At 44.7% G+C, this 21,684-nt stretch overlaps 1 protein-coding gene and 1 long non-coding RNA gene across 4 annotated transcripts in view; one reads left to right on the forward strand and one right to left on the reverse strand.

The window, feature by feature from the left end:
- The window catches only part of CAMK2D (calcium/calmodulin dependent protein kinase II delta), a 201,500-nt gene that overhangs the window by 18,862 nt on the left and 160,954 nt on the right, over positions 1–21,684 (forward strand). For all 3 annotated transcript variants that reach the window (XM_053940026.1, XM_053940028.1, XM_053940027.1), the window contains exons 7-12: positions 5,538–5,657; positions 7,254–7,374; positions 7,807–7,939; positions 11,069–11,184; positions 17,469–17,727; positions 18,394–18,488. In XM_053940026.1, coding sequence (XP_053796001.1) covers positions 17,663–17,727; positions 18,394–18,488 — 160 coding nt within the window. In that variant the 5' untranslated portion in view covers positions 5,538–5,657; positions 7,254–7,374; positions 7,807–7,939; positions 11,069–11,184; positions 17,469–17,662. The remainder of the gene's footprint in view (positions 1–5,537; positions 5,658–7,253; positions 7,375–7,806; positions 7,940–11,068; positions 11,185–17,468; positions 17,728–18,393; positions 18,489–21,684) is intronic.
- Positions 13,259–16,722, reverse strand: LOC128786637 (uncharacterized). The gene is made up of 2 exons (XR_008430377.1): positions 15,239–16,722; positions 13,259–14,548 (listed from the first exon to the last, which is right to left on the reverse strand). It is a non-coding gene; the product is annotated as an uncharacterized LOC128786637 (long non-coding RNA).

The following is a 21,684-nucleotide window of genomic DNA, read 5'->3' on the forward strand; positions in this document are numbered from 1 at the left end:
AGGTAAGAAAAGCCTAATTGAGTCAAGATTAATACAGTTCCACTGAGAATAAGGGAAAGATTTATTCTCTCCCTCCCTTCTACACATGTCTTGCTGTGGACTCTGCCTTGCCTAACATATGTACCTTTATTCATTCACTTCCTGCTGGTCACCTGGGAGAAGCCTTTCTCCTGGAATTTATTGCCTTGGCTGCCTTGTTTCTGTCCATGCTCATAGTAAGATGTTAGTGAATGCTCAAGTATTTGTCTTATTCTCAGATGTGAGTGAAAGGGATTTATCTATGCTGAAAAATATGTACTTTTGGCTTGGTGCAGCCAGGAGTTACCGTAAAGAAAACGTTGAAACTGGAGCCTCTGAGCTGGCAAGAAATGTAAAGCTTTGAAGGAGTGGGACCCAGAGGAGCTGCTGAAATAAAGCACCAGGTTCTGTAGGAATGGGCAGCCTTGGGATCCCACTCCATGGTTTTCTTTCTCTGAACCTGCTCTCACCTTGGGCTGACAGCGTTAGCAAGTGGTGGAGGAAGGAAATGCTTATTTTAAATACCTGTTTGATGAAAGGCTGTGAGAGGAGACGAGGAGAACGTGGGAGCACAATTTAATTCATGTGTAATTGACTCGGCCAAGGGGAAGGACGATGGGCCAAGCCCTGCCTGCTGTGTGTTCTTGCTAGACTTGTCCTTGAGACTGGCAGACCAGAAAGTCCTTTACCGCTCTTTCTGGAAAGAACATATTTGAAGGTTACCCTGTGGCATCGCTGTAATATTTTACCCAGAAAAGAAGCATCTTTACCCAATTGTCAGACTCTCAAACCTATCATTGGCATTAATGAGCTCGAAATAGGCCCTGGGCCTTTTTCCCCAACAGCTGCATTTACTGAAATTGTCTATACTTTTCTATATTCAAAATGTCATTTTCATTTTTTCTTTTCAGTAGGGGAAGGCAGCTGTCCTTTGCTTCTTCATGTACAACCTGCCCTTGACATTTTACAACTTCTTGCCAAACACAAAACTCCTGAAACGTAGTGCTTTTAGGGTGGTGTGAGTGATGATGCTCCTGGTCCTGTTTTCCAAACTGCTCCAAAGCTGCCATGGACAGCATGGGGACCAAAGGTACATTTGAAAAGCCCTCAGTGTTTCAGCTCTGCTTGCCAAATGAATATTTCCATGCCTTTTGCTTCCTGTTCTTTAAAGTGCAAGTTTTCACCTATAGTCACTGCTATCACCTATAGTCACTTTTCCTTCTTCTCTTAGCCCGTGCCTGGGAATGAAGGGAATGCTGTTGAACACAGCAAGGAAATGAAAACAGCAATATTTATCTTGCTGCACTGTGGCTTTCATTTCCTTTGAAGCCAGGCTGCTTTTTAACCTGCAGTTCTCTTTTTCTTAGCCTAAGCTTGTGGTTTTGGGGGCATCTACTCAAAGTGTTTTTATTAAGTTCTCAATTGTCACTTCCTTCAGTTTAATTTTATTTTCTCTCACACCTCATGTTCTTTAAAATTGGTTTTGGCTTGTGGAACTGTCTCTTAAACACCAACTAAAGTATACTGTTATTTAGTGCTGGAAATGGCTTCTTGTGTTTGGGGACTGTTCTGTAATTTGTAGGAATCCTGAGGCTGTTTCAGCACTAGAGGCCTGAGGCTGCCATCCAACTACTGGTAGTTACTTGTTCCTCCACTTAGTGCTCAAGGATGTTCTTGCTGAAGAAACTGGGGGTCAGTTCCTCTTTGTGCTTCAGTTTGTAGGGCTTTGTTCGAGACAGTGAGTGTCCAGTTTATTGTCATCATGATTAATCACATTTTTTATACTTACTAATATTACTTCCCTTTTACCCATTTGCTTCTGGCTCCAAGCAGTGATTTAACATTTAATTTATAAAGAACAAAACCAATCAAACCAACCCCCAAACACCACCAGATGCAAGTGCTGCTAGCTCAGATAGATACAGGCTAACCAGTATAAAATTCCAAGCGTTTTTATTTATCCACTGCAATAGACCTAGATTACATCTTTCCTTTTGTTAAGCAGCTCCTTGGTGTTTCTCTTGCCACCTTGACTCCTGCTAAGTTATTTTTGCCTTCTCTTTTCTGTTTTTACTTTTCCATTCTGTGTCAGTTCAAGGGTCTCCTTACCAGTGTACCCTTGGCTCACCACAGCATGAGAACTACCCAAGATGCCTTAAAACTTTTTACACAGCCAGTGGGGCACTTATGGATTTCCTCTTTTCCTGTAGGACAGGGAGGATTTCTATTAGGATCCTGAAGCCAAGCCAGGGAAGCAAACAGGGTTTGTGCATCTCTTCACTGCCTTCAGAACTCCCATTAGTCAGTTGATATGTGCAGTGAACTAATTTTCTACCATTTACTTGTTTCCCTGTATGAGCACACTGATCACATTTAATACATTTTTGGGGAAGGGAAATGAGATGGTAATTTGGGAGTTGTTTCTGAACGATGATGTTCATTTTAAATAAGAAAACTCTGTTGCTGCAAGGAACTAACAATTGTTTTCACTTCAGGAATAGTCAGTAGTGTTTGAAAATTATTTCCACTGATCCATCTCCAAATGAAGAAGTGGCATTTCTCCTCTCAATCTGATACCAATGCAGAGAATTTATCTTAATCTTCCCTGAACCATCCAACCTCCCAGACTAATAGTTGCAATCAGGCAGTGGGCAGGTCACAGATAGCAGCCCTGGGGGGTTGTGGTGACTGCAAGTGAGCAATTTCACAGCAATTTTACTGCAAGACAGGTCACCGAGAGACATTTTAACCTCAGCAATTATTTTTCACAATGCCAGTGACATCATGAAAGGAGCCAGAAACGAATTCCTTTGGACAATTACAAGCAGAGATTGCTCTTGACCCTGATATTTATGGGGTGCCAGCCGTCAGGAGAGGTTATATGGGTCTCCAGAGCAACCCTGCCAAAACTTTGGAGAAGTTCCGAAATAGCATAATTCATGATTTCATTGTGCATAGCTAATTGTTTTTCCTGAAAGAAAAGCTCATGGTTGGCAGGTTCCTTTGTAACAAGAAGATAGCAAAGGTTGTAAATCCCTGGACAGCTATTACTGCACAGTCAGATGTGGTAACTCATGTCTATCTCCCCTGGAAACCCAGTAATGCGCTGCTAAAGTCAGGGAAGAAATGGGATTTGGGGCCTTTAGGAGCTGCACGGAGAATCCTTAGCCTGTTTTTAAGAAATGATTTGTTAGGAAATAGAGCAGTGTGATATTGATCACTATGATACATATCAGTGTGTGTGTGTGCAATATGTATACAGTAGAGTGGTCTGCAAGTCGGATAATGCAAAATTTACTATGTAGAATTTTTTTTTTTTAACACAATAGGGACAGAAACACAACTGTTTCCCACAGAAACAAATTATTTCTATCACTATATACAAATGAGCACAGGTAAAAGGAAAAATGTTGATGAATCAAAAATCTGGTGTACTCTACACAACCAGTGTTCCAACCCAAACTTTTTCTTCTCTCATGGACAGGGAGGGAGTCCCCTCTTTTGTATAAAATCCCAGTTAAATCTTGGCTGTCTCTAGTTTGGTGTCTGAGCATCTAGTTTCCTTATCACTTGGGAAACAACTATTTAGAGATGGGCTTGACTTTGTCTTACTCAGATGATGGTTTAGTGGGACTTGTGGTGCCAGAATTTATCACAGCAGATATAGTAGTTTTTTTTCTATTTTAAGCAGGCACAGAGAAGGGCTGATGAGCTGTCCCCCAAATAATAATTATAATCTGATTTAGACATGTAATTTTAAGTAATGCATAGAATTTGGCTTTACCATATTTAAAAAAGAGAAAATCCAATTTGAAAAGCTGCCAGGGGGATGGAACAGCCTGATCTGAACAGCTCTGAACAGCCATTCAAGGATGACAGGGAAAAGAAAAACCCATCTTCTGATCAGAGCCTGAAACCAACGACTGAGAGAGGATGCAGCTGCTCTCTGAACACAGAAATGGTATTAACAGCATTTGGGGACAAGCTTAATGGAAATTAAAGGATAACAGTCGAGCTGAACAAATGGCTCCAAGCTGAAAATGGGTATGTGTGGGCTGGCTATGAAGCAAAGTTTTCTAACTGATAATGTTGTATTGGCTTGGAGTAGAATTTTAATCTGATTAGCAGAGGAAGGCAAGAGGGGAACCTGCCTCTGTTACAGATGGCTGATATTGCCCAGAAACATCCTTCTGGTCCTATATGTTCAATTCCTGTATGCCTACAGCAAAGACAAGGCCTGTGGGCAGGCTGACCTGCAAAGGAACCAAGTGAAAAAATGGGAAAGAAAACCAAGCAGCTCATAAATTCCTTGCTGAGATTTTCTGTTGCCTCAAGTGTTGTCATTCTCATTGCAGTTTCATAGATTCAACCCTTTCTGGTCCTATTGATCTGTTTAAAAAGAAGTGAACTTGCAAATGCTCAGTTAGGCACATGGATTTGTAAATTAATTAAAGATGGGACAGCGAGCAAAGACATTTTCTCTGATCCAGAATCTCCTGTGGGAGCCCTTTCATTGCTTATTGCTATTTTCCTGAACAACCTCTTCAGTTTTCATGATATCCAGGTAGTTGCCAAGCTCCCAGGTAACCTGTCCAGAAGGCCTGGGCTGGAAAGGCAGCACTTAATGCCAGGCAGGGCTGAGCCCAGGCTCCCCTGAAGCAGCAGCTTCTTGGGGTGAACTCATGAGCTGCTGGCAGCACAGAAATGCTGTCAGGGCTGGCAGAGGTTCGTAGGTGCCCGTGCCTGTCTCCTGCAAACACCAGCCCAGCACTCTGCATGCAGGCACCTCTGAGCTGGGCCAGCACCTCGGGCACGCTGAAAGCACCTCGAGAAGAGCAGCTGCTCGTGTCTCAGCATCCATTTCCTGAGCAGCTCGCCTCCTGTTCCATCATTATGCAAATGGACAGGTACTTCTACCTTGAATCTCCCCAGTTCCTTGTTATTCCATTCACTTAGCTTAGTGTAACCTACATTTTCTACTTGAGAAAGATTTCAACTGACAGGCATTCTTTATAATGCTCATAACTTCAACTGTGGCATTTGCTTATAAATAATTTGTATAAAAGCATATGCTTTCCTTTTATAGAGACACAAGAGATAATTCCATTACCAGTAGTTCAGTTATTAAGCATATTCATCCACCTTAAAAAAAAAAAAGGAGTCTGAAAGGCAGAGCAAATGTACTCTACTGGGGAAGAATCTTTGGGACTGATACTCAACCCTGCTTGTTAAGAAAAACACACTATGAGAAAGTGTCTCAACCATGTGTCTTTCTCACACCAGAAACTTGTAATGTTTCTAGGGGCTCCCCAAAATGGACATAATGGGTAAAACCCCAGTGCATTACTGGTATTTGATGATTTTAGTCTTCTTAATTTTTTTTTTCTTTGAAGAGAAATGAGTAAACCTTGACTGCAGGTAGAACAGAGAACTGCATAGAACCACTTTAAGCATCTAGAAAATACCTTTTCCTCATATCAGAGGCTTCAAGGTCAAGTAGATGTCTTCTTATTTTTCAGCTGAGATTAGGAAGGTGATGAAAGAAACAATACAACCAGAATCCTATCTCCACAACGTGAAGCAAAGAAGAAATCTTACATCACGGTTAAACTCATTTTTCTGCCGATGATGGATGAAGGGTGAGTTCACGAGCTGCTGTTGTTCATACTTCCAGGGATGCTAAATTACAAATGCAGATGAGGGCTGTATTTTAACACTTGGGAAACAGCTTTCTGAACCCTTTGGCAGGGCTGTTGAACTAAACACAAAGCTTCTATCTCTCTGAATCTCTCAGGGCATATTAATCCTTCACATAGAGGTTTGTCAGATGAAAAGCTGCTTGAATGGCTTGATATTTTTTTAATTGTGTCTGAATTGTATTGGTGCTGCGTACAGATCACATAAAGGCAGAGTCAGGAGTCCCAGCAAGCTCCTGTGATGCCTCTGGGACGTGCAGGATAGGATAGGTGCTGCCCTGCTGCTGCTGCTGGGAGCTGAGGGAGCAGCCCAGAGGCTGCAGCTTCACTGAGGAGCACAGCACAGCAGTGGGGTCTGGCACACAGCCCACTGTGCAGGGGAGGGTAAGCCAGAGCTCTCTGTGCCCGTGGAGTCACGGACTGCTTGGGGCTGGAGGGACAGCTCAGCCTGTTCCCACCCCTTGCCATGAGCAGGGACACCTTTCGTAGACCAGGCTGTCTGAGCCCCATCCAGCCTGCCCTTGCACACTTCCAGGGATCTAGGGGCAGCCACAGCTTCTCTGGGCAGCCTGTGCCACGGCCTCACTGCCCTCACAGGGAACAGCTTCTTCCTGCCTGGCATTTCCTTCTGCTGGGAGAGACCGGGGCTGGAGGGGCCTGTGATTTGACACAGCCCCGTGTTTTTTATGCTCTTAGGCTCGTTGGATCCTACAAATCCTTACTTACCAAGCAATCTTCTCCCATGTAAGTAGCTTTGAGCACTCAGGAAATACAGCAGTCTTTATCTGAGCATCAGAGCCACGTTTGCTATGAAACAAAATAGGTCACAGTCATTTTTCTGTAAGGCTTTCACTCAACAGAGCCACAGCAAAGGTGAACTGGTTTGTGAGGTTGCAGGGGAAGCTTGCTTTTCTATGCCAAGTCCTTTGCCAGCCATTCTTAAAGCTTATCCTACCCAGTTATTCTACACAGAAAGGACACTCATTATTTCAGCAAAGTGGGAGAAGAGCAGCCTAATTTAATGCAATCCCTTCAATGTCTCTTTTGAAGCTCAGACAGGATTCAGAGATGTTCAGCCTGTTCCAGTTCTGAATGTCTTACTGGGTTTTGAAAAACTATTACTCAAATCTTCCTTTGATTTTAACTTAGTTTTTTCCCCCATTTTTGTATAAAATTTGTCAAAACCAAGGCAATATCTTTGGAAGTGTTTTCAGAAAGAAAACTTGATTGCTGTTTCTACCTAGTTCTGAAATCAAGCACTCAGAAATACAGTGGGCAGGAATTCAGGCTCTGGAGCAGCATTTAGTTCTGTTCCGGAGGAAGGCAGAAAAGTAATTTTGTGTCACAAGTAAGCTTGGTCTCCTATACAAACCAAAATGTAGCATTCCCTGAATGGCAATCCCAGTTTTCCAGCTTGCCTTTTGTACACTTGCACATTCTCACACACTGCAGTATTAAAGAACATACTTCCTTTCAGTGTGAAAGAACAAAAAGTGCTGGAATCTCAAGTCAATCATTTCTTCTCTGCTTTCCCACCAGCAACCCAAGACTTTCTTCATGCTGAATCAGCCACAAATGGAAAAGGTGGTGAGACCACCTGGGTTGTGAATAGCACCATCATTGTACATGAGCAGCATGGGGCTCTTTGTGTATCCTGCAGGTATAAAAATGTGTAAGAAGGGACAAAACACATCATGAATTTTACTGAAATGGATGATTAATACGTGAACATAAAATATTAGTATATTGTCACAATATACTAATAAATAAAAGAAAAATATTTATGATTATACTTACACAGAACACCAGAGATTATTTAGGGACAGAAAAAAAAGTGTTTACTCTTCATGTTTTTGCGTTCCAGTTTTACATTTTACATTGCTGATTGAATAGTTTGTGGTAGGAGAGAAAAGTGAGGACATGGATAGCAGGAAGCAATGAAATGACAAACCAAAAGAAAACCATGGTTGGGGATTTACAGTATGTGATTCAACAAGCCCATGAAAGAATGTGCCTGCTCTTTTTCTACTTTAGCTAACCCATGCAGGTGACTCTGGAAATCTCTCTCCTCTTGTTTTTTTTTTTTTCCCAGAGAGGACATACAACTGTAGGACAAGTACAGAGGGCTGAAGGACAACTATGTCAACAAGGAAGCAATGCAGGAACAGAAACCTGAATCAATATTCAGTCAGACCCTTTAATAATGCAGCTCATTTTGTACTGATGTAAGTAAATCCTTAATTCTGAAGCAGCTTGTGCCTAGGGGAAAGGAGTGCAAGAGCCTCTGGTATCCCCATAGACAGCCCCTGATGGGAAGCATGATACAGTGAAGAGAGGTAAAACCTTAACCAGTCTGGAATTCAGGAGCAGTGGAGGCACCCAAGGAGAAGAGAATATGGACCTCGGGAGAAGAAATTACTTTAGAAACACGTGTAGATATATATAGAGAGAGATTTGACCCATGTTTTTATCAGATGAGAGGTCCAATATAAAAGGAAGTCACATGGTAAAGAATGTAAGGTTGTCATCAGGCCACAGAAAATCTCATCACAAATTCTTTATTTCCACGTTGGAGTTCAGGAACAGAGGAATGTAAGATCAAACCAGCTCACATGCTGCAACAGTTAAAGTAGCCTATTTTAAAAATAGAAATCAGATCTGATCTCTCTTTGGAAGTAAAAAAAGTATTGTGCAGAAAGTTACAAGAAGTTCTGGATCAGATTATGTGGTCAGCAGCTCAAGTGGCTTAAAATGATCAGAACTCCAGTAAAAAAAAGTCTTTCAAAAGACTATTCAGATTGCTGTGGGTATTTGTGTTTGAATGGTCACAGCATGACCAACACCCAGCCCAGAGCAGCAGAGCAGCTGAAATGGAGGAGCAGGGCAGCCAGCCGTGGGGTGAAACATCACTGTCACTGGAGAATTAATTACAGCGTGTCAGTCAATGAAAGGTAACACCAAATTACAGGCACTGTGCCAAAGAAAAAGGCTCCAAGGGGTTCCTGGCTTTGAGCCCGCCTTGCTGGGAGCTGTGTTGCTGTCTGGGATGCACACAGGATGTCCACACAGGCTTGAAGGGATGGTTCTTGGGGCTGAACATCTCCTGGGAGTCAGGAAGAGCAGGGAGCAGTGGAAGAGGCAGCAGCGTGGCAGCTAATAAACAGCACGTTACTCTGCATCTCATAAATCTCCACCAAGTTCATTTATTCTCCTCTGAGAATGAATAACTAATGAGGAGCCTCCTCTTGCCAGTTATCGGAGCACTACACAGAGCGGGTTGGATGTGGAGCTGCTATTAATAGCACTGAACGAGCTGCTAATTGGGCAGTTATGTAATGGTTTTGTTATGAAACCTAGTTTGGGTTTGACACCTTCTGTTTGCTAAAAACAACAGTAAAACCCCCAAACAAATCCAGGGTTAGCAGTGCGTGACATGAAATAAAGGCTGAATAATTACCAATGTTTCTAAACACAAATAGAATTAAAAAGGGGGGAAAAAATCAATTTGTTTCTCTGAATTCCAGCAGAAGTGAGCTGGAAGCGAATCATTTCACAGGTCTGCTGTTCAAAGGGATACTTCAAAGTAACTTTCTCTAATACCTGCCCTGCAAATACTGACAAAAATCCTCCAAGTGACCTGCTTCTGCAACTTGTGAAGTCTCAGAAACTATTTCTTTAATTTAGAAAAGTTGTGCTTTGAGTGAGCAGAGTCAGAACTTATTTTAAGGAGAAAGAAAGACCAGAAAATATCTGTGTGACACACTGGTACAAATCATGCACTAGGATGAGGCACAAATCTCTACTCTTTTGAATTACAATAGATAACCTATACAGTTTGACATTTTTAAAGTAACTAACTTATAAAAAAAAGGGAGAGAAACAGGTGGGGATGACATTTTGTTCACTGCTGTAAAGAAGGAGAGAAGATTACAGTGTATTAGGAGGGAAGCTTTTATCCAGGGTGGCCCTTTGGAGTGGCTGTTTCTAGTTACTCTGAAGGCTGGACATTGCTGGTGCAATTTACAGCCCTGGGAGCTGCTCCTCCTGGTGAAACCCAGCTACTGTCCCCTGCTTGTGAGGTGCTTTTCCTCTGGATACACCAAACACAGCAGCATTCAGAGCCTGCAAGAAGAATCCCTACAGATTTTTGTAGTTGTATGCGTGTCATAATATACATAGAAATGAAAATTCCTGTGAAGTGAAAATCAACACTGTGCCAGCGGTTGTTGTTTGATCAGTGTTATCCATAATCTTTTGGTGCTGGGGTAGATCAAGGCTGTCATTCCAGAAGGAGCCCACAAACATGCAAAGAACACTTCATCTATCTGTTTACAAACATACATCCTCGGCTTTGTGCAGAGAAGCACGTGGAATTTGCCTGCAGCTGAGTCACCTTACCTTTCAGGAAATTGGGCACAGATACTACACTCAGCTCTGCAGAGTTATTTTCCACTGCTTGCCACTTTACATTGTCTAGGTGATGATAAACCCCCTGATTTATCCAGCATGGTGGATTAGGAAGGTTTTATTCCACTAGTTCCTTCATTACTGAAGTGCCCAGAGGCGGCAGCCAGAGGGCTCAGAGAGGCTGGATGCACAATGTCCCAGCACCACAGTAATTGCAGCCAGCATGCCTAAAAAGCTGTGATAATTTAGGGTTCAGCAAGTGTTGAAAGGAATAAGACTGGAAATCGGGTGGTCCAGATGGCTCCCACATGTATCCAGTTAATTATCAAGATCTAGAATCTCTTATCCACCTTATGTGTGTGTGTATAAATATCAGTGTGCAGAAATACATATAGACACTACTTCATTAGGATATTTTGGAATTACCATGTGGCAAATAATAGAAGGATCTTCTCCTAAAATAACATCAGCAAGCTTCCCTACTCCTACACATGAATTGAAAGGAGTTTTCTCCTCAGTGCATGTTTTCACTGGTAGTACAGCTTGTTTGTGTTGTTACTGCTCTTCTGTAGCCTCACGTGTGGGAGCAGGAGGAGGCACCGAGCAGCTCCCCGGAGTGGTAATGGTTCCATATTTCTGTTGTGGTGGTGCTGAAGGGATCCCAGAGAATACAAACTTGGTCACCCATCTCGCTGGAGGACAGAGTTCAAAATTAATCCACAGTCCTATGATTGCTTAATTCTCAGTTATTCTGAATTTATACTGGTATAAATGTGTACCTTTGCAATACTTCAAAACTTCTAAAACACTTTAAACCCCATATAAATCTTTAACTGTTGTTTACATTTTAAAACCCTTAAAATACTTTGAAATGTCCTTTAAATTATATTTCAGTATGGGAATAATATTTTCCTGTGTCTGATACAATTTTTTTTCCTCTGTGATAGTGTTTTCTGCACCTTTGCATTGCCTGCCTGCAGTGATGGTACGTCTACTGCAATTCCCTATGTTTCCTGGCGATCCTTGTTTTTCCCAAGATAAGGCAACCCAAGCCTTCTTGTTGGTGAGTGCACATAACTAAGGTGTGTCTGTTGTCTGCTAATATATGTTACCATTTCCTGCTGGATTGATATTTCATTTCGTGTCCCAACCACACTTTAATTGATCTCTGGCAAATGGTTCTCTAATGGAGAAACAGAGAAGCTACTTCTCTACAGGGATATTATCCTGGAAATACCATATTTTTGTTTCCTCTGATTCTACCAGGTTTTTTTTTTTTCTTTTTAATAAATGGAAAGACCTCCCTGTAATTCAGAATCAAGAAAATTTCTAGATGGAAATCAGGATGGGAAAGGAGCTTCTGTCAACTGGAGGAGATGCTGTTTATTTCACTCAGCTGACCCAAATATAAGCCAGAAGCAAACACTTTGCACTTTCATGTGTGTCTGGGGAGGATGTAGGCAGAGAGCTGATGGGATCCTCTTGAATTTGCTTGATAAACTGAGAATGGTAGAGTTCACTACAGCAGCCCTTGGCACCATGGAAGCAGGGGGAACAAGAGATAGGACAACAAGGAACGGCTTCAAGTTGCACCAGAGGAGGTTTAGGTTGAATATTAGGAACTTTTTTTTCATGCAAAAGATTGTCCATCCCTGGCACAGGTTACCCAGGGAAGTGTTGGAGTCACTATCCCCGTAGAAATTTAAAAGACAAGTAGGTGTGGTGATTAGGGACATGGTTTGGAAGTTGTGCATATCCTTCTTCTTATGTCTGTTTTATTCTTGGCATGAGCACTCCCTGCTGTCTGGGTCATGAAACCAGCTGCTGCTTTTCTTTTCTACTTAGGTTTAAAATCTTCACAGTCTAACAACTGTGTTTTTTTTAAAACTCAGCTTCTTTCCAGTCAACAGTGTCTCATATGCACTGGGTTCCTTAAGATCTTTCCCTTTTCTGACCAAATCTTTTGTCTTCAGTTCAGTCTGTCCAAACTTTTGTCATTAAAATATTCCCCTTTTCTCACCCCCCCCGACCATGTTCCCCTACTTCTAAAATCTCAACACTGACATATTTCCCCCATAAAATTCCAGCCTGCCTCTTTATCAGTTCTGGTTAACTCTTGTTACTGCTCCTTCCCCTTTTCATCATGGAAAGCCTTTTCATCTCCAGTGCTGGGAATGCCTGTGGATGGGAAGCAGGAGGTGTTGTTATGAACTTCCTTCTTCAGCTTCCTTCATTGAAAGGATGCTCCAAATCTAAAACGTGTGGTAGAGCAAATCACATAGAGTCAGCTCTCCCATTTCTTTTTAGGAAATGCCTGGAAATGTTTACAAAGCACTCACCAAAAGCATTCAGAAGGAAGACCCGGCACAATTTCAGTGCTGGCATGCCAATGTGGGCTCCTGTGTTTCCTGCTTCCCTTGCAGCCCTGGCAGCCTCTGTGGAGTTTGTCAGCCAAGATCACACTTAGTTCCTCACCTTGATGATACTGAGGCTGTCACAGCCAGCTTTTCCACATGCATACCTTTCTCTTGGGTTTATATGGCAAGGTAATATTAAAATGAGTCCTACCAGGCCAGAGAAATGCACATATTTCCCAGAGTCTGTCACCACTGAACCAGAAGTAACAAACCCCTGGGAACTCTGGAAGGGGAACCATTCATCCTTTCTGAGTCAGCCTGTCACACAGGGTTCAAGACTGGTGCTCAAACTTCCAGCAGTCATAGAATCATGGAATCACAGAATGGTTTGGGTTGGAAGGGATCTCAAAACTCATCTCATTCCAAACTCCTGCCATGGGCAGGGACACCTTCCATAGACCAAATTGCTCCAAGCCCCAGGAAACATTTAATTCACAGCTTGAAATACCTTTTTTTTAGTAATATTTGTATTTCAAATCCATGTCATGAAAGCCAGTGGCAAAAGGTCTTATTCATGGAGTGTTACTGATTCTAATTGCTTGTAAAATGAACTGTGTAAACAATGGAATACTTTGTTTGCTAAGAATTCATTAAAAATTACTCAGCTCAAAATAACCAGGACAAGTGCATTAAAAAGAAATCACTCTCTTCAAAAGCATTATTTTAAAGGCGTATTCTTAATTAAGAATACTTCAAATAAAAAAAAAGAGAGAAGAAAAATGTATTCTTTAAAATTCTGAGATGAAGCTTTAATCCTATCAGAGCATTCCTTGTTTCTTTCCAGTGCAAACAAATGAAAACATCTGTTTCGCTCAAGCCTGTGTTTTTGCCCTTGCCCCGCACAAAAAGATAAAAAATAAGGCATTAATTTTTCATTACTTTCTCCCTGTGGTGCTTCCAGAGGCAGGAGCTAAGTGGCCAGCAGTGCCTCCCAGCCTGTCAGGAGTGATGCTTTTTTAGGCCAAAGAGAACCTTTGGTCTCCTGCATAGCAAGAGCGTGACAGAATCACTGAGCTATCAAATCAGTTATTCTGCCAACAGCTTTCTGGTTCACTGAGGAGTAAATTAATGCCACCTAAGAGTGCTCCAGCAGCAGAGGCAGAGAGAGCACACACACTGCCCTGCTCGGGCAGCGAGGTGCTTGCCAGGAGCGTCAGTCATGGATAAATAATTCCTTTCCTTTGGGGAACCTTCAAGGATCTACTTCTGCGAGCGCTGACGCGCACGTGGTGGGACAGCGGCCCGAGAGAGCTTCTCCAGGGGCAGAAACAAGCCCTGGGGCAGGTGCAGCAGCTCCACTGTGGATCTCCACAATCCACCAGAGGCCGGGCAAGTCTCCAGCCTCTGGAGTCAGCGCTGGTCAGGAGCTGGTGGTGAGGGAGCTGCTCCAGCAGCAGGCCTTGGGACAGGCTTGAGGCCACCCTCGTCACTTGGAAAGGAGGGAGTGAGTCTCTGGCACGATGTCACCGGTCCTTCTGCCCTCCAGAAGCTTCATTTAGCAAAGTCCAGCAGCTCCAGTGAGAAAATGAGAGAGGTGCAACATGTGGTGCAGCAGAGAATTCCACACTGACCTAAATCTGTGCCTCCAGTTCCAGCTGTTGCAATGAACTGCAAACCCATGTATTTTCTGTGTGACTTCTCCCAGTTGATCCTCTTTTTTTACCCTGTCCTTATGTATTTCCTGGTTTCCATGTACAGTTTTGATCTTTTCACTGCTTTGCTGCAGTGATGTACCTCTGACTGCTCGTGTTGTCCATTAGTTTCCCCAAGTGGTTTGCCTCAGGAATATGTGCAGCCCTGGGGAGGACCAAGATCTCTGTTAAAGACCATCTGCTCATAAAGTGAGTATTTATCTAAACCCCAGATTACTCAGGTGTTCTGGGCACTTCCTGCCTAGGCCTCTACTGTGAGTGGCTGTTGCACTTGTTCACAAATGAAACATACAGTATTCCTAGCAGCCCTCACGATGAGCAGTACACACAAACGACCTCTTGGAAGCTCTCTTGACTCCTGCAAAACATAAGAAAATTGAAAATCTCTATTTGCAAGGTTAGAAATAAAAGGAAAACATCACTTCGGCTGTCTAAAAGTAAAGCCATACAAAGCAAAGACCTCACTGAATAGCAAACAAAATAAATACAATTTCCTTTGCCACAATAAATGTTTCAGTATAAAGTTGAATATATATTTCATTCCACTTAGCTGTAACAGTTTGTTAAACTTCTGGAATTTTAAGTGAACGACTTCAGTTTCTTACAGGCTTGAACTGCTCTCTTGAAAACCTTGTGGAGAAGAAAAATGTGCCCTGGGATGGCTTTGAAGCATTTTGTTTGGTTCATTGTTGAGATCTGACTTTCTTCAACAACAGATAAATTGTTTCTGTGGCCTTAATGGAAATCTGAAGCTCTACTCAGCATTTAGAATTCCACCTCGTGGACCAGATCCTTGGCTGCCATCCTGCCTGCTTTGGTCTGCTCAGGAGGAATTTGGGGAATGTACCAAATGTTTAAACGGCAGCTACCAATTAAGTTTTCTTCAGCTCAAGAGGGAACTACAATTAAGACATGATTGTTGTAAGGAGAAAAAACCCTCTCAGCTGAAGTGTTTCCAAGCTACTCATCACTTCCCTAGTGTTTCTCTTACAGAAATTCATCTAGTCCTGTGATATCAATCTTGTAAACAAATACTTTCTTTACTTACCTCCTGTGATAAAATTCATGCTTGATATTTCTCTAGGAATTCCTTGGCCCCTTCTTGTCTTTTTCAGATTGGGAAATGTGAAACAAAAATCGTTTTAAAAAAATCTCAGTTTGGATCACTCATCCTTATAATGACTTTAAAAAAACCACAAAAACATCAACAAGAAAGTGAATTGAAATCGAATTTAAGTATTTTCTTCTGAATATTTTTTAAATGAAAGAATAACTGTATGGCACAGCAGTAGCAGATACTTGGTCCAAATGCTTCTTCCTAGAATATACCATTAGGGAAAAAGTGATGTAGTACCAGGGGAACATGTTTCATTTTCTTTTGTCTGTGTACATCTGTTTGAGGAACCTGGCAGAAAACTCCCGTTAAATGCAATGATCAGCCCGCCCTAGGGGTTCAGCACTGCTGATTGCGTTCCTTATGCAGATATTATACCAAAGGATGCACAACTTCCATGTTACTTTTTTGTTTGAGGGGATTTGGAAATAGGCTGCTGTTCAGAGTGCTTGTAATGCGCATTCCCTTCACGGAGGTGGGAACAGATCCGTTCTTGCTGGTCTAAATGGAAACATCCTGCAGTCTGTCTGTACTGGCGCTGCTGCACCGAGTGTTTCCCTGGAGAGGAACTGATGGAGTGAATGCTTTGTACTTGCTCGCGAGTTCCAGAGTCCCTTTGCTGCCGCCGTTACGGCACTAATTCAGCGTGTTTGTACGAGGCACAGCTGCCTCACCTGGAGTAACACTACCTTTGTGTAGGCTCTGGCATTCCTGTCGAACATTCATGTTCCTTTTGGGAAGGGCTGGCAGGGTTTAACTCTTCATACGAGACCACAGCTCTGGATGCCGATTCTGGAAACTCGAGAGGTTTAACGTAAAGCCCTTTGTGGGTGCGTTTTGTGCGTCTTGTCTTCTCACTTAGCAAAATGAGGATGGTGATGCTCCGGGCTGCCTTTTGTAGTGGAGCTCTGCTTGTGACCAGGCTGCTGCTTGTGCTCTGTGCAGGTGTGGGTTGAGCTCTTCGCGTGGCTCACCACCACTTAGCTGATGAGAAAGGAACAAAAGCAATTCAGGTTTATCCAAAAGGATGAAATGCCTTTTGGGTGGCCCCATTCCATATTCAAGTGGTCACGGCCCCAAGGCTGCCAGGGCTCAACGAGCATTTGGACAACGCTCTCAGGCACAAGGTGGAATTTTGGAGGGGGTCCTGTGCAGGGCCAGGAGTTGGACTTTGATAATCCGTGTGGGTCCTTTCCAACTCAAGACATTGTGCAGTGCTGTGGAGGAGACCGAGACGGCCGTTTGCCGTGACATTTCACACGTGTCCCCAGCCCTTCCCGGCGCTCTGCGCGGCACGCACGGCGTTATCCCACGGCCCGGCGGTCCCGTCCCGCGGGGTGAATCCCGGGCTGGGACCCCGGGGCCGGGCGTGCGCGGTCGCTGCCGCGGGTCCCTTCGCGGGGGGGGGCGCGGCTGCCCCGCGGCCCCGCTGACGGCCGCGACCCGGCGCACGCGCGGTGCGCCCGTGCCCCCCCCCCCGCACGCGGCCGGGGCGGCCGTGACGTCACGAGGTGCCCGGTGTGTGTGCCCCCCCCCGCCCCGCGAGCGGCCGGGGCGGCCGTGACGTCACGAGGTGCCCGGTGGGGGTGCGCCCCTTCCTCTTCCCGCCGCCCTCCCTTCCCGCACGCGCGGCGGGGGCCCCTGCGACGTCACGGCCCCTTGCCCGCGGGCGCACCCGCACGCGCTTCCCGCCGCGCGCCCGTCCCTCGCGCTCGGGCGAGGCGTGACGTCACAGGCGGCCACTGAGGAGCGGGGCGGGGGTGAGGGGGGCGCGCGCAGGTGCATCCGCTTCCCTCAGGGCGCCTCCCGCCGCCGTCCCGGGGCAGCGCCCGGGGAAGGGCCGGCGTTCGCTCTCGGGAGGACGGGGCGCAGGTTCTTCCCGGGCTCCGACCGCCCCTGTGAGTCTCCCGCGGATGTCGCGCCGTCCCCGACGGCTGGGAGTCGCGGGCCGGGGTCGCTAGGGGGAGGCACGGCACCGGCGGACGGGCTGAGGCGCGGGGGAGCGGGAGGGGAGGGAGCGCCGCGCCCCCCGCCCCGCTTTTGCTTTCCTTTTTGCCGCTAGTTTTCCGTGGCGAGCGCGAGGGAGCCAGCAGGATACGTATGTATTTATTTATTTATTTACTTACTTATTTATTTAAATATTTGTTTGTTTGCTTCCCTAAAGGGTGAGGGGAGGGGAGAGGGAAGACCGGAGGAGGGCGCGGAGGCAACGCCGTCACCAGAGGAGGCGGTGGCGGGGAAGAGGAGGAGAAGAAGCCGGCGCGGAGCCTCGCCTCACCTCGTCTCGCCTCACAGCCCCTCCGCCGTCCCCGCCTCGCCGTCCACGGCCGCCGGAGTCACCGGCGGCCGCCCGTCCTCATGATGGCCTCGACCACCTGCACACGCTTCACCGACGAGTACCAGCTCTTCGAGGAGCTCGGAAAGTAAGGACAGAACGGAGGGTGAAGGCTCCGGAGGCTGCGCGGGTCGGTGTGTGAGCCTTGGGAGGAGCCGCGCCCGGGGCCCCCTCACGGCTGCCCAGAGCCCCGCGGGAGCGCTCGGGCTCTAGTAGCCATACGACCCCGGGGCGGCGAGGGGCTCTGGGCGGGTGACGGGCAGCTGCCCTTAACCTCCCGTGCCGCTATTTATTGTTATTTATTTTTTATTGCTATTTTTAGCTCTTAGGTCGTCGCGGGGTGGGGGTCTCGGTTCGTGAGGGGTGTCGGGGCGCGGCGGGCGCCCCCCAGCGGCGGGGCGGGAGGCGCAGCCCTGAGCGCCATGTTGGGTGTCGCCCCCCCGGTGTCACCGCTGAGGGGGACACGGCCACCGCCGCCCTGTGTGCCCCCGCCGTGTGCCGGCATGGACACCGTGAAAACCCGCCCGCCCTCCGCCCCAGCTAGCGGGATTGGTCACACGGCTTCTACCGCCGAGTTCACTCTTCAGCTGAATAAAATCAATGCTGACCGTCCCTGTCAGAAAACCACAAAATCCCCCTTTTTTTTTTTTTTTTTAATTCTGCCGACATCACACCCCTCCGTGCTGCCCGTTAGCTGGTAATGGCAGTGGAGTGTTTCAGTTGGACTGACACTTTGCCTGGTTTTGGTTTCCAGAGGGGCGTTCTCCATCGTGAGGAGGTGTATGAAAATCACCACAGGACAAGAGTACGCTGCCAAAATTATCAACACCAAAAAGCTTTCAGCTAGGGGTGGGTATATTTTAATCTGGTGTTTATGGTGCCTCCTCCCTGTTTCTTGTGTTCATGTGCTAAGTGTTAGGAAATGATAAAAATAGCTCAGTATTTTAAAAGATTTTTTAGTACTATTTTAATTATTATTTCCTGGGTTAGAATTTTTTCCCTTGATGCCTGATTTTTTTCTATGTTAGATGTTTCATGGATTGACTGCATGGAAGTTAGAGGTTGCTGTAAATCATTTCAAGACAAGATGTTCACCAACTAAAATCTAACATAATGCAGTCTCTTTATTTTTTAATATAAATAATTTGAGCCAGAAGCATTTTGCTAACTTTTTCTTTTTTTTTCTGTGAGGATAGTCAATAATAAGTTTCCATTACAGATTTTAGTTTAAATCTTTACAGCTGCACTGAATTCTGTGTTCCCATTGCATTTAAACACGAACATTAGGGCCTATCTGACTGTGAGTGAATGAGGAAAAATTTACTTGTACCTCAGATTAAACTTTTTTGTGAGAAGAAAATTTTGATGAGGAAAAAAAAAAAAACCCGTGGGTTTTGATGTAACTATTGTGGAGCAAGTCACTGCGATGAAGTGCTGAGGAGTGTTACTGTTCCAAGGCTGTGCACAGCTTGTGTCTGCCTTGCCTCTGATGTGCGTTTCCAGCAGCTTGTCAGCAGCAGCAGACGGGTTGTTACGATACATTGTAGGTAAATATACACATGGTGTGGGCTGTTGTTGTGGGAAGGGAGTCTTAGCGGTGCTCTGTCAATTGCTCGTTAATTCCCAGCTGGAGTGCCTGTGTCCGGGGGGCAGGGGTTAGGGATCGCTCGCCCCTAACGTTGTCTGTGTTTTTTATGGGAATTTGTAAAGAACACGGAAGTGAAGAAGTAAACAGTGTCAGAGCCTAAACGTGTTTGTGGCTGGTCTGCTTCTGGCCCAAAGGAATCACGGCAGGTAAACGCAGCCTGAAGTCATTAAGTTTAAACATAAGATGTTGCACAGGACGATACGGCAATTTCTGGTAACATGCTGCTCTCTAAAAAAGATCTTTCCATGATTGTTACTTTTGGCTTGTTGAAAGTTGTGTGAAAATTTACTTTTCACTGAATTTAACTCTCTTCACTTTTACTGTGAGATTACTTTTCCTTTACGTTTCAAAGGTTACTTTAATTTTTTTTGTACAGTTACAGGCTTGAAGGTAGGTTAAGCAATTTATAATACTTGAGGTAAAAATTTTCACAAGTTTGCTTTAAACAGGTTTTTTTTTGTTATTATTTAGCACACTAATGTGATCTGTTGAATTTTGATGCTTAAAATAAAACACCAGACTTGGTGTGATTTCATAGCTCTGAGTAAGGTTCAGTGTGAGAAGCCATAACAAGGTCACCATCAGGTTACTGGTGACAGGTGGGGAACCATGTGCCAGTAGCCAGGTTAACCAATGTGCCATGAGTTGTGTGTGTGTGATGGCGTAAATCCTGGAATGCTAGGCTAAATGAGGAAAACCTGGGTCTTTCTAATTACTCAGCGTTTGGATTGCACTGTATTTCAAGCTGTAATTTTTGTACTTTGTTCATGCAGGACCAGGTTGGTCCTTGATGTGCTCTGTTAAGGAGTAGAAGCACATTTGGGAGAATTTTGCTCATAAAATGGAATGAGGCAAATCTCATACCATTTTTTCTGTGGGTTCAACCCATAAGGGAAGGGGTTATGCTTCAAAGCTGAGCTGTGGAATATCCTCGCGAATCAGGACATGCGTGGTGCCTGTCCATGAAGGCAGGGAAATGCCTTTCCATCTCTGTTTTCAGATATCCCAAAAATAATTGCAGTTTTTTACTTCCTGGGCTGTTTTTTGTGGAGATTGTTTTGGGTTTTAGCACTTGCAAATCCACTAAGTAGTTTCTGAAGAGCAGGCTTCTTGGAGAAATCTTTAGATTCTTCTGAGGCAATCTTTTAATTGCGGAGAGGTGCACTTGAATGTCACTTGTGGTGCACAAAAACTAAACCTGAAAAAGCATCAAACTGTGATGCTTTCTCCTGGCTGATATTGGAGATGGAGTTTATAATTAAAGTGCTGCTTTTAGATCTATGCTTTGTTCTACTCCATCAGAACTGCTGTATGAGGAGGTAGCAGTGCACTTCTCTTCTGTGTGTCAGACCTACTGAAATAGCCATTCCAGTGTAAATCATTGGGTCAGCTTCATCTCTGAGCAGAGTTAAGAGGAAATGTGTTCCTTGTCTAGGGCTTGCTTCCCTTTGAGTCTTTTAAACAAAATGTCAAATTTGGGCCTTTTTGCTTCTCGCACTGGACACAGTGAGAGCAGTTCCAATGTTTGATATGGAGGAGTCAAGATTTTCAAGACTAAATCAAACTTCCTTAAAGTAGTTTTGAAATCAGAAATTATTTAAGTGGCTTCAGCCCAGTCAGAGCAGTAGTTGTCTTTTCTTCCCCTCTTCATCTCAGCCATAAATGTTATTGGAGATTTATCCAAATTCTTACTTTAGTAGTCTTTGTAATTCTGATCTGGTCACCACCTAATGCCAGTGAAGGTGTGTATCAATTTCCTTGTATAGTTACAGGGAAATCTCAGGCAAATTGCCTGTGTGCAAAGGCATGGGCTTTGGCTGGAATTAAGAGGGGATGAGGAAGCTGTGCCCCCTGTTCTAGCAGAGGGAACATTGGTGCTTTCAAGTTGATAGTCAGTTCCTTACAGAATTCCAGTTCCATGATTTTCTGATTTTAGTAGTAGAAGTAATAAACATTTGCAGCTTGAATCTATTTCAGTATAGCAAAAATGCTTTTGCTTGTTATAATTACATATATTCTCTTTTCCTAGTATTCTTAAGGTGCTCTTCAGAGTTTTGATCTTGGTGTTTTCTAAGTCAGCTGGTGTCTATACTACTAGAATATCCACAGCTGCTTTTGTATCAATAGATGATGTTCTTGCACAAGAGATTACGCTGCCGATGGTAAAAAAGGAAAGGCATAAAAAGGTGTGTTACCCTGTAGGCACACAGTCTGTGGTAATTGGGAGTGGGGCTGGAGCCTCATCCCCAATGGGCTACAGCTGTGCCAAGCAGGTGAGCAGCATTGAAGGTAACGAGGCAGGGAGTGCCCAGGTGTGCACTGACCAATCACCAAAGGGAGCAGAGGGCACCCAGGTGCAGTGCATGAACAGGAGGCTGTAAAAGGTTGGGCTGAGGA

Source organism: Vidua chalybeata, chromosome 4 (genome assembly GCF_026979565.1).
Source record: "Vidua chalybeata isolate OUT-0048 chromosome 4, bVidCha1 merged haplotype, whole genome shotgun sequence".
Lineage (NCBI taxonomy): Eukaryota > Metazoa > Chordata > Aves > Passeriformes > Viduidae > Vidua > Vidua chalybeata.